The 16,023-nt window shown below is 50.2% G+C and overlaps 1 protein-coding gene across 12 annotated transcripts in view; it reads right to left on the bottom strand.

Annotated features, from left to right (window-relative positions):
• Window positions 1-15,798, bottom strand: part of LOC122371047 (endophilin-A-like) — a 41,985-nt gene extending 26,187 nt beyond the window's left edge. For 2 of the 12 annotated variants that reach the window (XM_043347102.1, XM_043347111.1), the window contains exon 1: window positions 15,664-15,798. Coding sequence is in view for 2 of the 12 variants with exons in the window: in XM_043347100.1 (XP_043203035.1) it covers window positions 590-611 (22 nt within the window). In the remaining 10 variants the exon portion in view is untranslated. Of the gene's footprint in view, window positions 1-589; window positions 793-7,187; window positions 7,257-11,611; window positions 11,636-12,678; window positions 12,774-13,961; window positions 14,125-15,555; window positions 15,584-15,663 lie in introns of those variants that run through there. The other 10 variants (XM_043347105.1, XM_043347114.1, XM_043347100.1 and 7 more) reach the window with 8 other exon arrangements.
• Between the last annotated feature and the right edge of the window lie 225 nt (window positions 15,799-16,023).

The following is a 16,023-nucleotide window of genomic DNA, read 5'->3' as shown; positions in this document are numbered from 1 at the left end:
CTCTCGGGCTAAAGAACGGGTCCCAATGATGATCGCAGTACGCCGCACGACTGGAATCAGCTGCTGTAGAAAACCAGTAAGTCCGGTTCACACCGCACGGTGACTCCGTGATAAAACACCGCGATGGTATCCGGAAGGAGGAAACGGTTCACATCCGATGAAATTAGTCACTGTATGACAGCGTCCAGTTATTGCCGATGACAGGTGAAACGGAAAGTCTTCGACCCGAAGTACCATGGACGTTTGGTGACGTTTACACAGGACAAGGAAGGAATACCCTTTCGCCTGCAATTGGATGAATGATTCACTGCCAGTTTAATAAATGCATCTTTGAAATGCAAAGCACTTATGAGAAACAGTAACACAGACCAAAGACGAACCACGTCACCCTTTCATCACCGATGACGGTAGATAACCCTCATCTGAGCGTGATGAAACTATCCAGCCCGGCAATGCCCCGCGGGGATCTCCATGCCGGTCGGACCCTGTACCCCGGTCCCATCCGCGCCCGTCAGAACGGCCGTAATCTATAGGAGCGGTCGCTATGGCCGGCCCGGGTGACACAGGCCGACCTCCCTGCCCCGCTGACCTTTCCGCGCCGGCTCCGGCATCGCTGCGCCGCGTCACCACTGCCGCTGTCGCGCCACCGCTCGCCGCAGCTCCTACCGCACACCACCGCACTCAGCGGAGTCCGCGGACCGTCTCCCGGCGGCGGCGGAGGGCGGACCAGACCGGGCGGACCGCCGCTGGCCGGCCGCCCACCGTCCGACCGGCCAACACGGCCAATCCGCCCAGCTGGCACCGGCAGCGGCACGACGCGCCCACTGCCCGCTCCGGCGGTGGGTAATCTCAGTAGGCCAGCGGACAATGGGCACCGGACGCCGGATTACGGACATTGGGGTATATGGGACGGCGGGTAGGGAACACTGTCGTAAAGGCAGTGGAACAGACGAGATACCCCGGAGAACCGGCAATAGGACATATGGGATACCATACCGATATGAGAACAGTGGGGTGTGCCATCAGTGGAACAGATGGAGAAGGAGGATGTCGTCACGTCTGTGCCAACTATCCGTGCCAGCACCACCACCATCAGACTCACGGCAGACAGTACGACAGGCAGCATGACCGCCAGCTGCATCAAAGTAGTCTTTGTCTGCCTCTGAGCGCAGCACGCCTATCTAAAGCACCCCTCCAGGACCCGTCGTCTCATGGAAATCGGCTTCCGAGCAGCAGTCCCCGTCGCCATGCCCGCTCATGGATGAACGGAGAGACGACACGTTCGTATCAATTACCCCGTTTACATGACTCATTCAGCCTATACGGAAATATCCGATTAGCCAGGGAACGGAAAAATGCGTTTTGGTGGCCCCGTTTACATGAGCCTTATCGGAAAAATCCGTTCCGGAACGGATAATTCCCTTTACGCCGGCAGCCCGAAAAAAACGGATATTTTGCGCATTTTTACATGTCTGGCGCAGCTCCTATCAAGCATTATTTGTGCCTGTTTTAGGCTTAGTTTACTTGATTCTTTAAAGTTTTGTATGTAGAATTGGAAATAATCATGGCACAAGCCATTATTTTACTTGTGTGCTGTAAAAGAAGCGTGATTAACTGTCAGAAAGCAAGAAAACAATTGAGGTCTTGGACAACATTGAAGAGCACATCTATATTGAAAGTCTTTTTGGTTTCAGAAAAAGGCTAAGACAGCTCATAATAGTCATAGCTCATCATGATGGACCTCCAGTAAGTTGACAAAATGAAAATGCATGAAAGGATGTGCAGGATGGTGCCACACTTCAGAAAAAATTTGTATGAAAGTGGGTGGTGCGGGTTTGTGTGTACATTTTTGGTTGACACATTTGAAGCACTGGAATATTCCAGCATTTTATTTTCATTTTGTGCTTTTAGCTGCTCAGTTCTTCAAAGACAGAGGTCAGATCAGTACTAGGTGAATTGTGTAGTAGATGTGACCTGTGCTGTGCATTGCTTGACTGTCGGGTGCAACACAGTATCCATCAGTTCCATGTGTTTTAGTAGTCATAACAGAAATTACATCTTACATCTACTCACCACCAAACTTTGAGACACTATCAGTGCAATTTTCAAAATGCATAGAATAATCCACTCTCAATCACACCAGGTAAGATGTGAAGATGAAGTCCGAGTGGTACCTACTACCTATGTGGTTTGGTAGGTTGGTTGACCTTGTAGATTGGTAGGAAGTAGTTTGGTATAATAGGTTGTAGGCATGTAGGTGTGTTTGTAGGATGGTAGGTTGAAAGTTAGGTTGGTAGGTAAGGTTAGGTATGATTCTACAAATTCCACAAAACTTGCCAGTTACCTGCTTCCACCATCCGAGATTAACCAAACTTTCAGAGACCTTCCCACCACTGAAGAATCTACTTCTTTGGAACAATTATCTAAGTACATTTAAATATTGGTGGTGGTGGTGGGGGGGGGGGGGGCAGATGGCAGTGTCACTGAGTAAATTTGGCTGTGTGTCTTGTGTATATTTTGGCATGCAGCCAAGTTCCTGTCCCAACCAGCCTGCGTGCCCTGCCGTCTGGTGGCTGTTCGCTGAAGCATAAGTTATCTGAATCACTGCTAGGAAGTTTGCAGTACCTAGGTAGAGAAAATTTTTGGGAGCATGTACTAAAGCAAAATAAATCAAGCATCATATCCAGTGTACTAAGCACTAAATGGCACTACCATGCTGTTCCAAGTGGCTATAGGGAGCGACTGGCTGGGAAGGCTATGTTGGTTGCCCTGGAATTGAACCCTGATTGTTGAATCTAAGAAATAAGGAAATTACCCCTCAACTAGAATGCTTCCGTTTTGAAGCATAGGACGTTCCTCTCAACACTTATGTAGGTACTTCATGAATCTGCCACAATGGCGCGAAATCAGGGGCAAAAAGTGGATTTCATTGTCATTAGACCTACCATTCAACATAAATATGTATTTTGATGTGTAAACTAAAAAATTTCATCTATAAAACATGCATATTCATGTCATTTTCTGCTAGATGCGCAAAAAATCCGTTTAGGCCTGACGTCCTAAACGGATTTTTCCCATTAATTCATCGGATAATTCCGTTCCGCGTAATCGTCATTTTTGCGCGCCCAATCCAGTTTACATGAGTCGAAACTTGCGCACTTTTCGCTAAACGGAAATATCCGTTCTAAACGTCATTTTCGCTGACTCATGTAAACGGGGTAAATATCCGAGTTCCAAGAGCGTTGAGTGCCGCTGTCGTCTGGTACTCTGCACAGCGGCATTCATTTTCCATGTCAGGCGCACGCTTCTAGAGGATATCTTGGCCATCGATCTTTTACGTCGCAGACGCAAATGGCACACGATATCACTCCTGAGATTTCACCTCTAATACCAATTAGCTTATACAATATACATATTCCGATCAAATATCAGCATATGATATTCAGATAGAGGTCCATAGCAAAACATACTAAAAAAGCGGACAGCCTGCGGCAATCCACAGAACACAGGAAGGATCCACAAGCATACGATCCTCAAGGAGACAGGACCGGAGCTCCGCCCTCGGGGAGACTGTTGACCGACAGGCCAGCGCTCTGCCCTCGGGGTATCGGGCAGGTCAAAGTTCGGCTCTTTGCCCTCGGGGCGGCTGGCGGAGCAATATCCGGTCGGGTCGACCAGACCCGTATCGTGTCGCCCGCGTGTGCCGTCCGCTTCCGGCGCCGTCCGCAGGCGGGAGGACGGACGTGCGGGGCGGTGCGCAGCTGAGAAACGAGAGAGGCTGGAACACCAGGAGAGAAGTTGACAGCCGGGCCGATATATAGCTGGAGAGGCAGGAGAGACAGCACGCATGCATTCCACTGCGCACTCTGTGTTTGAACGGAGCAGGCTAACGAACGCCCGTGTGCACCATCCAACCCCCGGGACGAAGACAGGTGGCACAGCCACTCCTATGAACTTAAGTGTACCTTAAAAAAACTTATCCGACTCATTGGAAAGCATTCTTCCACCGGGAGAAATAACCCAGGAATCTGTTGGACCGTGCTGGGCCATGACACCCAAGCGACCAAGCCCGGCCTTATGTCTTCTCCATGCCACCCAATTCCATGTTCAATTTCCATCGCCTGGCTAGCATCAGAGCATTCGCAGATATTTTTCAAAGTAACGCGCTTTGCCCTAGTTTGAGCCGTCATCGTCATCAACGACCGAACAGATTGACACTTTCTGAGCGACCGCCCGCTAGATTGAAATGCACGGGTCGCTGAACAGACGACGCTGCAGTCTTCCGCGCGGATGTGAACTCGTCCGATTGGCAACACTCAGCACTTCCCAGCCCGAGACGGCGCAAGTTAGGGCTCGGAAGAGAGGATCAATTCTGTAGAGCCCATGGAAGGATTGGCCCGGGGGACTATTGACCGTCTTTTGAAACTAACGCGACATCTCGAGTGCAATAATCACGCAATCTCAGACGATCTTGAGAGGAAATATAGCTGATATACATAGTGCACTAGAAAACTGAAAAAATACATTTTCAGCGGACCTGCTGCTAACATTTAATTGCCCAAAGGGTTGAAGTGACCACGCTGATATCGGATGACCATACACCGCACTGGACAGGGGAAATCCAGCAAAAATACCCCACACCGGACGTATTACGTAGACTGATCCGGTATCTAATTGGCATAATCGTGCCGAGTTGGAACCATAATGACCCATGGAAGAACGGGGGGTCATGAATAGATGACATTCATCATACCGGGTACACCATACAACACATAATGGCAATACCAATCCACCCCGACTGCTATAGCCTCGATCGAAGGATCACAACACACGCCCATGGGGCGGCGAGGGCAAAGGCGAGCCCCAGCCGGGGGCCGACCCACCGCCCAAAGGTCGTGTTGCAGACTTGGCAGATTGCCAGGCCCCGAGCCGCGCCGCTCAGGCTTTCTATTGATGAGCGACCCCCAAACAGCGGATCAGTGGGTCTCAGCGGTAGGACCGTTCAATGCAGCCGGCCGCCGGAGACATTCGCCACAGGCTCCTCAGACAAGGAGGCGAGCGAGCAGATAAAAACTGAAAACCTGAACAAACTTTAGACCTCCGGAGGGAAGCCATGTCTGCAGAGGTTGTTCCAAGGGACGGAGAGACTAGACACCCTGGAGACCAGACAGAGTCGAGAAACTTTGACCGATCTGGCCGACGCCATTGGCAACCGAAGGGCGAAGGCTCTAATTGGGGACAATGCCAACTTCAAATGACCCCTTCATCCTCTCACAAAGTTCAGAGGCGATAGTTACGACCTCACGTAGGTGCCACCATGAGACCCACCACACTACACCACCTCTGACGTACCGACCGACCCGACTCTGCCGGTGGGCTATCGGGCAACCCGCCACGGATCGGCCACACATCACCCCAAGCTCCGCCGGTTACGGGCCATCGTGTCGCCCCCAGTCAGCGACATGTAGCGGCCCACAGATCGTCCTTTACGACACAGCCGGCTAGGACGTGGGACCGACCCGGCACACCGACTGACCCGAGGGCGGGGTAGGGGCAGGCAGGGAGATAGGGAGAGTGGCGACATGACGCCGGTTTGCCGGTCAAGACGTGATAATCCGGCGATTCGTTGCAATGCATGAATGCCATCCAAGGCATTCGTTGATAATATAATATCTCAAAGCAAAACTATATGTAATAAACATATATGTTGGCGCAGATGATCTTATAAATTAAGAGACTGGTAGAATATACTGTTGCAGGAAATCAGCCAGTTTTTTGGTCAAAGGCTTAGCACTGAGCCACCACTAAAAACTAACACGAAAATAAGGCCATAAAAAGTAATCCAGGCTATGCTAAATCACTAGCAAAAATGAAGATTACGAATGCGTAAGTGGTAATAAAGACGATAAATAAGGAAAAAGAACAATACAAAAAGGGAGGCATAATTACATAAGAGAAACAGTGAAGCCTCAGAAGTCCAAATAAGACACAAACTGTTACAATTCACCATAAAGAATGTCTAAGAGGAATACGAGAAGATAAATGAGCCTCTTGCGCGTCAAGCGCCGTCTCACTAATCTCTATCGATGATCATTATCCAACGGCAAGTGTTGATAGACGAGGAGCCGAGAGAAATGTCGGGAGTACGGAATGGGCACTGAGCGGTGCGAAAAAGGGAAGCACATGTCGTGCTCTACAAAGCAGTAAGTCCTGCCACCTGGCATACCGTACCGTTGATCACATGTTGCATAAGGGTCCGGTTTGGGTGGCCACAACTGGACGATCAGGCGGCGAGCCGCATTTTATCGCAGCAGACCGTCCCAGCCCGTTCCATGACACACAAATGCCAGGACAGTCCACCGGATCAGCTGCAAGCTGAACACTCAGCTCATTTATGAGAAATGTTGGTGGAGTGGCCACTGGCCAGGACAGTAGTTTGGGTATCGGATGTTCTAGAGTGCTTGCCGAACATGTAATTGTCACCAGCGAAAAAAAAAATTGTATCATAACCGGCAAATGAACCGACCATTTAGTAAGCGAGATCACATCAAAGCCAGTATCTATTACAAAAAGCTTTCACTCAATTGACCGAGGCGAGTGAGGAGCAACTTTTAGGCCTATAATCACCATAGGTATGTCGTACACTAATGCCGAATGACGATATTTCACTCAGAGACGGACCCTGGGAATGACCCACTGCAAAGGACCGCTAAGAACGCGGAGCCGTCAGCCACTGCCCTGGGAAGCCGTACAACCCAGCCAGCTGGACTGCAGACACCGCAGAACACCGGTAAGGACAGAGGTTCAGACCGGGCGGTGCACTGAGGTTATGTAACGCATAGGGCGGCTCCATGATGGACTCAGTGGCAACCCCTGCACGCAATGATCATTATTCATCAATCCTGAACAACGTAGGTACGGAATACCTGAACAGAGCGAACAGGCAAGTGGGCTTCACTCTTACGTTTCAAAAGTTGGTTTAGTTATTTTACTCACTTATACGTAACCGGGGGAGCAAAGGCGAAAATAACGACAAAAACTCTCCCTCGTTACAGCCAAGGTCGCACAACGAGCTGTTGAATGACGCGAGCTTCTACATAGAGCTCGACCGGCTGACGAAGCGAAAACCACAGTCAGCCAAGGCGGCAATCTCACCCACTATCCCGACTCGACCCTCAAAACCTCACCGTATTCCCCCTGGAGTTTCCGACTTTCTGCCGACAGTCCCTCTCGCCGCCGTCGTCGCCGCCGCCGCCGCCACTGCCGGCCGGCGCTCGGTTCGCGTCGACTCCGTCGTCGGCAACGATCAATCGGCGCGCACGGCGGCGGCGGCGGCGCGGCCGGGCCGCAGCACCACCGCCGCCGCTGACACCGCCACTCCAGGCGACCCGCGGCCTCTGCCCGGGAGCATCGATTACCCCAGGATGTGGGTCAGGGCGAATGGAGAGGGCAGCGCCGCCGGCGGTCTCTCTACCCGTCATACCAATCGCTCGCACATCGGCGAGCTGTCTCCGTTGGTGGGTTATACCGGATGACACCGGCTCAGTTCGACTCCCAGGTCACTGGGAGAGCTCCGGGTGGTAGCTCGTCACCGAACCAATCGACATGCGTCGCAGTGACAGCGGCAGAGCCGACGACCTGATGATGGTCCCAGCGGGGGATGAGACACGTCCTGGGCTGGCGAGGGACGGGCAAGATAAAAACATCGAGAAGATGAGTCTCAGAAGCCATCAGACGTAGGAAGATGACGCCAGCGGAAACCTAGCTGTCATCAAACGTGGCAAGAGGCGGCGGCGTGCAGGGCAAACCCATCTGGCCAGTCCGCGCCAGTGACCCGCCAGCGACGCGGAAACAATCTAGCCGCCCGTGGTCGGCCACCTCCTGCAAAACAGCCGTTACACAAGGCGAACGGCCGACCGTGGGCCAGACACGGCTGGTTTCAAATGGGGAACGGTTGACGTGGGGTGGAGAACGACTGTCTGGGGTCCCAGCAACGGCCGCCGCTGCTGCAAAGCCAGGCAGAGCTGTGCCGAGCTGGAACGAAGCTGCCCGGACTGCCAGGAACAGTTCGGGAAATGCAGCAGCAGATCAGCCCACTCCCCAGCTCAGCGAGCTGCAGAGGCGCTAACTGATAAATGACGAACCTAAATGAAAACGTGACAGCGCAAACGACAACTGCAGGACAGTGATGCGTCTGAGTGAGTGCCTCTTTCTGCACGACTGTTGTGACACCGGATGAATGATTCAGGGCACGAAAACGCCCATCTGGATGGACGGACGGAGGACCCGCCCCTCCATCGCATGACCCGCGATACGTTGGTCTGAGGATCAATGAATCTTCGGGTTAGAGGAGAATCGGCAAGAAGTGTGCCTCTTTGACTTAAATTCAGCGGAACCCGCTCGACTTATCGAAACGGTCTGTTTCTCCGTCCAGCATTCCTGGCCTATCGTTGCATATGAAGACAGCTGGAAAAGTCCAGCCACCAGGTAGGTATCCAGCCACTCCTCCGTTCCCATTGCGGCGACCTGCCGGCCGGTGGTGTTCCCCGTCCGGGCGCGGCCGCCTCAGGAAGCAGGGTCGATACTCTCGGTCGAGCAGACGGCAGGCCCATCGACCGGTTAGCGAGCCCAACGTGGCGGCTATGACACCATCGGTGCCGACGGACCGCACCGGCCCGTGAGTTATGGCCCGGCGGACCCAGACGGGCGGGTGGAAAGGAAGGGCAGACAGTCCTAGGCGAACAGCAACGGCGACTGCCTCAAAGTTAGGTGGGTAAAGGGCATTCACGCTCGCGAGGAAACTTACAAAGCGCATCTCCAATTGTTCTTTTGCCATTCCAAAGGAAACACAAAAGTTCACACAAGAGGCCCTAACTTGGGTCAGCAGGAGATCTTTAAGATTGAAAATATTTCCAACCTTTATCCACGAAAATGGGCAATGGTTAACTTAAACTTTCAACTAGGCTTTAACGAGACATCATATACCTATTGGAATAAAAGTTCCGGAATGTCAAAGTATGTTCCAGACATACGCTTGTGAACACCAGTAGGTACTGTCACCCGACACCAATTGAAAAGTGAAAAATATTGCTATAACCATATCCCAAAGTACGTACAACGCCTTGACAGCTGACTACAGCCGCCATACCAGAATAAGCCACTATATTCGGCATCCGCTCATAGTGGACGTCACAAATATCAAACGCAATCCTACAATTTCAGAAACTTTTGATGTACACATCGCAAAAACGCTTGCGAGGCAATGTAATTAAATGCATCTGCCAAATACACGTACATGGTCAAAGAAATGCTGCCAGAAATACGATGCTACCATGCTGTCTGTTTCCATCTCCTCCCGCACTGACAACACACCGGGCGGATACAAATCTCATCAACTAAATGGCCCGGCAAATAAACCTACGCCATTAGGTTGGAAGGCAGACAAAAGACACAAGGTATCCTAGCCGTCGCCAGCCAGGAAGTAATGTGCTCTGTCTCATTATACATGCAATAGGTGCCATCAAAATGTGTCAACGAGACTGGGGGCATCAGGCACCATTAAATGGCGAGCAGGCCATATTGCGGAAGTCCACTATTCCACACTCCACGCCATTATGCAGCCTGCCAATGACCACCATCGTAACGGCATTAAAGCGAACATGAAACATATTGGCTGATGTAATGAACCACATCGCCAAAACGTAACAGAGTTACCTCACAGATAATGAAACCAGGCCACGGACCAGTCAAGACGATAAATTTCTACGCCTGGCGATCGTTCGGAGAACATTCGACCCAATGGTGTTAGCATTGAAATGAAATTGAGCCCGCACTGTGGCAGCATCCAAACGATTCTGGCAGAGATTCAAAGCATACAAAGATGCCTGAAAGAAAAAAAACAAACACACGTTCAGTTCCAACTTCACTGTATTCGGGTGAACTTCAACCCGGGTGCGATGAAGTGCAGTGGCTTTTGGACACTCATCTTTCCATATCGTGTTTTGTCTTATCGCAACAGATCCTTATCTCGCTCAATGGTATGGCCCTTGTGTGAACAACATGCCACTCACTCTACGAAGCAGAATTGACCATTGCCCTTTGTTAAGGCAGCTGTGTGAAAAGAAGTTCACAGCAGAGCGTTCTGTGGTCGATTGGCGAGCATGCGCCGTAAGCTGAGACCAATGAATGGTGGTGTTTATGGCTCACCATGTGATATTTGTCCAGAGGAATTTACTTATCGGAAAGACAAGTTAGCACTTCAAGCAAGTTAGTGTGACGAGCCTTGTGTAAGTTTCCAAGAGATATTCTCTAGTGTTAAGTTCAAAGTTCAAAATACCAGTTCAAAGCCAAGGAAGTTCAACTTATGAGTGTCACTCGGACAGAAACCATCGCTAGGAAAAAGGCAAAATAAAGCAAATCGTGCAAATAATAGGTGCAAACGCAATACGCACATTTGCGATTTTTCCTCTCCTCTTTGCTGGATCACAAAATAACAGCGATCTACGACCACTGTCCACTACATACATCTCAGCACCGGTCAGCGGACACCTGCGTCCACTTCTGTGCAGGGGGCGGGCTGCCAGGTCCGACCCGACCGCCACCGTCAGCTGGCACCAGCCCCACCGCCCCCGCCCCCGCCCCCGCCCAGGGCGGCCAGCATCGATCCCGACTGGTCGTCGGGAAAGGCCCGGGCCGCACCGCCCGCGTCCGAGCGGTGACATAAGCGACGCAGCCCCCTCCGCCGCCTGAAACCACGGTCAAAACACGCCGCGCAACGAGCACCGAGCGCGGAGGACCGTCCGGACACTGACCAAAACCGTAAACAGTTGGGTGGCTGGACCGGCAGGACCACTGGAGCCCGGAGCGCAGCAGGGACCACCACCGACGGCAGTGGGCCGAGGATCGATCCTCAGAAAGAGCCGCGGAAGTAAACGGACCGGAAAGAAGCCAAGGTCGTCTCCGTGGCCGAGTGAACTAACGTGCCGTTACAAATACGAAGAGGATGTGGCGACTCAAGCACCCGCAAGAGGGGCACTCGGAAGAATTTTAGTAGAAGTGGCGAAAAGAAAGAGGAAAAACAGAGAGGGAAAGACGAGAGCGAGAGAGAGATGGAGAGAGAGAGAGAGAGAGAGAGAGAGAGAGAGAGAGAGAGAGAGAGAGAGAGAGAGAGAGAGAGAGAGAGAGAGAGAGGGAGGGAGGGAGGGAGGGAGGGAGGGAGGGAGGGAGAGAAAGAATAGGGAGAGTGAGAGATGGTGAGAAGCAAGGGTAGTGAGACAGGTGAACAGGGAGGCAGAGACGGAAGGAGGGGAAAAAGAGAAATAGTTTGAAAACTCAGCGCATAACCCCCGAGCAACTTGCCTTCATTATGAAGACTATCATGCATTTTATGTACAAGTTCCAGGAAAGAACCTATTTAAACAGAAGCATTAATGAAAGGCATTTCACAAATAAGCCTCTTACTCTTGAATCAAACTCAGACAGAAGCCTGCAGAATGGAACACAGCAGACTGGAGAACAATACCGAACTATCAAACAATATACTAGCCAAGCAGTCAGGCAGGAATGTGACCGCTGACCACCTCGCGCTGGAAATATACCTCACCTTACCTACCCTGGAATTTGAAGCCGATCCGGATCTGTGACTCCGTACTGCGATCTGCAGTTACGAGGGGGTACCCAAAAGAAACGGGAATTGTTTCATATCTGTTTATTCACTGATCCCTACACATCGTCACTCATGTCATTCTTAAAGTACTCTCCCTGCGAGACAATGCACCTATGCAGACGCGTTTTCCAGCTCTCAAAGCAGCTCTGGAACTCTTGCAAGGTGATGCCTTGCAGAGCCATCGTCGTTTTTGCTTTTACCTTATCAAAGTCGTCGAAATGGTTTCCCTTGAAGTCTTTTCATTCTGGGGACCAGGAAAAGGTCACAGGGTGCCAAATCCGGTGAATAGGGAGGGTGGATCCGTGGGGTCATGCATTTTTTGTCCAAAATTGTCTGACACTCAAGGCGGTGTGCGCTGGCACACTGTCACGATGAAATCACCACTCCCCGCTTCGCCACCTGTCGGGGAGTTTTCACCTCACCGTGTTTCACACACGCCGCAGAACGTCCAAGTAAAAGGTCTGATTGGCAGTTTGACCAGGGAGGAACAATTTCCTTTTGCACACTTCCCTTTGCATCGAAAAAACAAATCAGCATTGTCTTGACATTTGACTTCACTTGGCAAGCTTTTTTGGGGCGCTTTTGGGATAACATTTGACCACTTTTGAAGTGCGAAAATCATTCATAAACCCTCGTCTTGCTCACGGCAGCATATTTGTATGCTACTTGAAGCATTGGGACCGTTTCAGTCGCGGACTTCCCCAGCAGGAAACAAAATTTCACAGATGCGCGTTGTTGCTCAGTTCCGCTATGCATAAAAAAAACGACGGATCGGGCGGGAGTGCTTCAATAAATACGTGCGCCACGCGGCCGCGCCTCTTTATTTCGTCACCTCACCGTGCAGACTAAGTCCCAGGGGCCAGACTGGTTTGCCCCTAGCAGGGCAATGCCGAGCTACAACTGGCTTGGCCTACAGAGAACGATTCCCGTTACTTTTGGGTACCCCCTCGTATACTATTGCCGGCACGCCGACGCCAGGTCACGGTCGTCCACTGTCCTCACGTCACACATACCGGTCCGCCAGCGCAGGCACCGCCGGGGAAAAACTGTTTGTCCTGCTCGGACCGTCTCGCCCGCCAGCGTCCACACTCGACCGTCCCGCTGGGATCAACTGACTGTGCGGTGTTGACTGTGACACCGGACGGGGCGGGAGGGGAGGGGGATCACGTGACACAGCTCCTAGTAATGTGACACACGCCCGCCTCCCACCGCCATCCAGGGCAGCAGAGGCGGGGGGGGGGGGGGCTGACCGAGCGCCTACGATGGCCACAATGGTCCATATTGACCGGAGCTGAGTCTCCTCAGACAATAGGTCACCATTCTGCGGGTGCCACGGTGGCAGATGGGAGCTGCAGACTGCAGAAACTCGGCGTGTGACCGTCTCATAGGTCCCCACACAGCCCAGTACCGGACTGACAGTGCCGAACTACAGAATTGGCAAGAATGAAGAAACTGGTTTCAACAAAGATGCATATAGAAATATTATACAGCAGCTATGAAATAAATGCCAAAATAAAAAAATAGGAAAAAAAGAAAAAAACAGTGAAGTGCCCAAGCACATGAAATAAATCAATAGTAGTAAGAAGGCAAGCAGGTACATAGTCCAAATTTAATCTTAATAATGCAAGGTGAAGTGTTAGAAAATTAAAGAAACCCAGCATCATATGCATCTAATACAGACCAAAATCAGCAATAAAAGTGACTGGCAATGTTGATCTGGTGAGATATCATCAGTGTGGGGCACTCAGCAGGTGTGTGAAACAGATTTTCCATGGAAGTGTGCAGATTTAGTGCAAGGTATCACAGCCATAACTCTGTACTGTGCTGACCTGCTAAAGTCTACTGGTGCAGCCCTGCATTGCCCAAAGACATGATGTATGTGAGACACAGTTCACATTGTCAGATAATAACTACCTACCCTCTTATATTACAGTTGACACATCAAGTACAAAGCTTTCTCAAATTTACAACATTGTATATTGTTCAGAGTGGGCTATTTCATATTTTCAGCCTATCTGGAGTGGACCACTGGCAGATCTAGATTCCAAGGTGGGGGTGGGGCATTTGCAGCTGCCTCGTGCGACTAGCATGTGTGGCAAATGCATCCCCCTGCAGTGCCCAAAATCAAAAAAAAATTGTCATTTTATATACCTAGCAGAGAGAAAACTGAACCAATTGAATCTGGAAATATTGGCTTTGAACTACAGACCAAAGCATACAAAATCAAAATCAGAGTAAATTTGAAGGATGCTTTTTTATATTCCTCCCACTGGTGCGACTTCCGAGACTGCCTCACCTTTCTGGATCTCCCTATGATGTTGGCTGACGAAGAATTACTCATCACCTAGCCTAGTGTGGCACATCACATCATCTGCTTCTACACTTTGCAAGCTGGTAATCACAATTATCTTGGACAAGCATAGTTGTTGAGCGCAATGAGCGGTACACAAATACTGTAAATAAACAATTAGGTACGAACATACTGTAATTCCATGCGGACTAGTTTCATTTTTTGACCTCATCAGCAATCTTTGAAAACGATCACAGATACAAACGATCACAGATACAATGTAACAAAATGCAAGGTATTGGTTTATGGGAGAAGAGCACATGACACTACTTGGCGACTAGGAAACGAAGTGATTGAAGCAGCAGAACAGTACACCCACCTGGGGATAATCATGGCACCAAGAGGAGTAACCAGAAAAAGAATAGAAGAAGGCATGAAAAAGGCCAGGCGAGCCATGTATGCACACTGTAGCCATGGTATGAACATAGCGAGGATGAGTCCACTCACTCTGTATACAACCTGGCGAGTCTATGCAGAACCAGTGCTGACTTACAGTCTCGCTGTAACAAGATTCTCAAGAGCAGACCTAATGTATATGGAGGGAATGCTCCTACGCATGTATCGCTTGATGCAAGGACTCCCTGCTAAAGTACAGAAAGCAGTGGTGTACCTGATGATCGGAGCACTCCCATGCAGGATCATGATCATGAGAGTGGCCTTACAAGCTCTGAAACTTCTCACAGGAGCAGCAAGATACCATGAGCTAACCCGGTACGTACTGCTACACGGTGCGGTGAATGAGGAACGTCGGAGCAGCTTGGCTCGGCAATGGGAGGACATGTTAGCAGACCTAGGACTCCCAACTCTGACTCAAATGATTCATGGCTCAACTTCCCAGGAAGAAAGGAAATGGAGCAAAGCCTTGAACCATGCTATACAGCACCACACTGAGGAGGAATACCGGAAGGTAGCGTCTAGCATGAGAAGCCTACACTGGATGAAGCATCTGTTGCCACTAGCTGGACTGCTACAACCCCCTGACCAGTTTTGGCCAGCCAGCAGATACAGCGCAATAGGAAGACTGGCGACCGCCACCAGGATCAAACTACTTACTGGACATTCCTGGGTGGCGGGAGGAATAGTCAGGCGACACAAAAAGGAACAGGGCATCTGTCCTCTATGTAAAGATGGGCTTGAGACACTGGAGCACTTTCTCTATGAATGTATCGAGCTACTACAAGCAAGGGAAGAGGTACAGAAGAGAAGTGGAGCAGTTCTACCGAGAAGCCACAGCGCAGAGGAACTAATACTGGAAGCTAGCCCACAGGTCAGCTGGATGATTCATCTGCTGTACAGGATGAGAGTGCAGGCAGAAATCAGTGAAGCAGCAGGACATCCTTAAGCCCATCCTTCTATGACCATCCCTCGATTTTCTGGCGCCTGTGACGTAGTGTTAAAGTGTAACTGATGAAAGGCTAAGCATTGCATCCACTGGATGGAGCCGACCACACAAGAAGAAGAAGATCACAATATATTTTTTTATAATGCTGATGAAGACCTAAGAAAAAAATGTTTGCCACTTGGGAAGGTAGCTAGGTACTTATTTATTTTACTGATAGACAAGCCAATTGTAGCCGATCCACAGTCCACTGAAACACAGATTCATGGAGCACGTGAACTCAAACTGAAGAAATGAATATTGACTTACCTTTTTGAAGTCGACGACAACAAACCTAATTACAAAGTGAACAAAACTTATGACTTTGAAGTGGACTGTTGACCACTGACCACTGACCACTGGGGACTGACTCGTCAGGATATTGCAACAGCTGGTCGCGAAAACGCTTGAAATAAAAACAAATTATTTCATCAATTTGGTTCAAAAAGAAAAAAACTTATATTTTAAATCCACAAAAATATATATTTTTTTGCAAATTGACGCTTATGATGTTTTTTTCTCAAAACAGCGTTTGAAATAACGACATATATCATACGACTTTTCGACCTAAAGCATAAATCATCTGAACACTTTTGCTGTTCCGGCTTCTTATAACTCTTATAATGGGTT

Source organism: Amphibalanus amphitrite, unplaced genomic scaffold (assembly GCF_019059575.1).
Source record: "Amphibalanus amphitrite isolate SeventyFive unplaced genomic scaffold, NRLGWU_Aamphi_draft 001198F_arrow, whole genome shotgun sequence".
In the NCBI taxonomy this organism is placed as follows: Eukaryota; Metazoa; Arthropoda; class Thecostraca; order Balanomorpha; family Balanidae; genus Amphibalanus; species Amphibalanus amphitrite.
The sequence above is the reverse complement of the archived record's forward strand: the minus strand, read 5'-3'. Positions and strand labels throughout refer to the sequence as shown.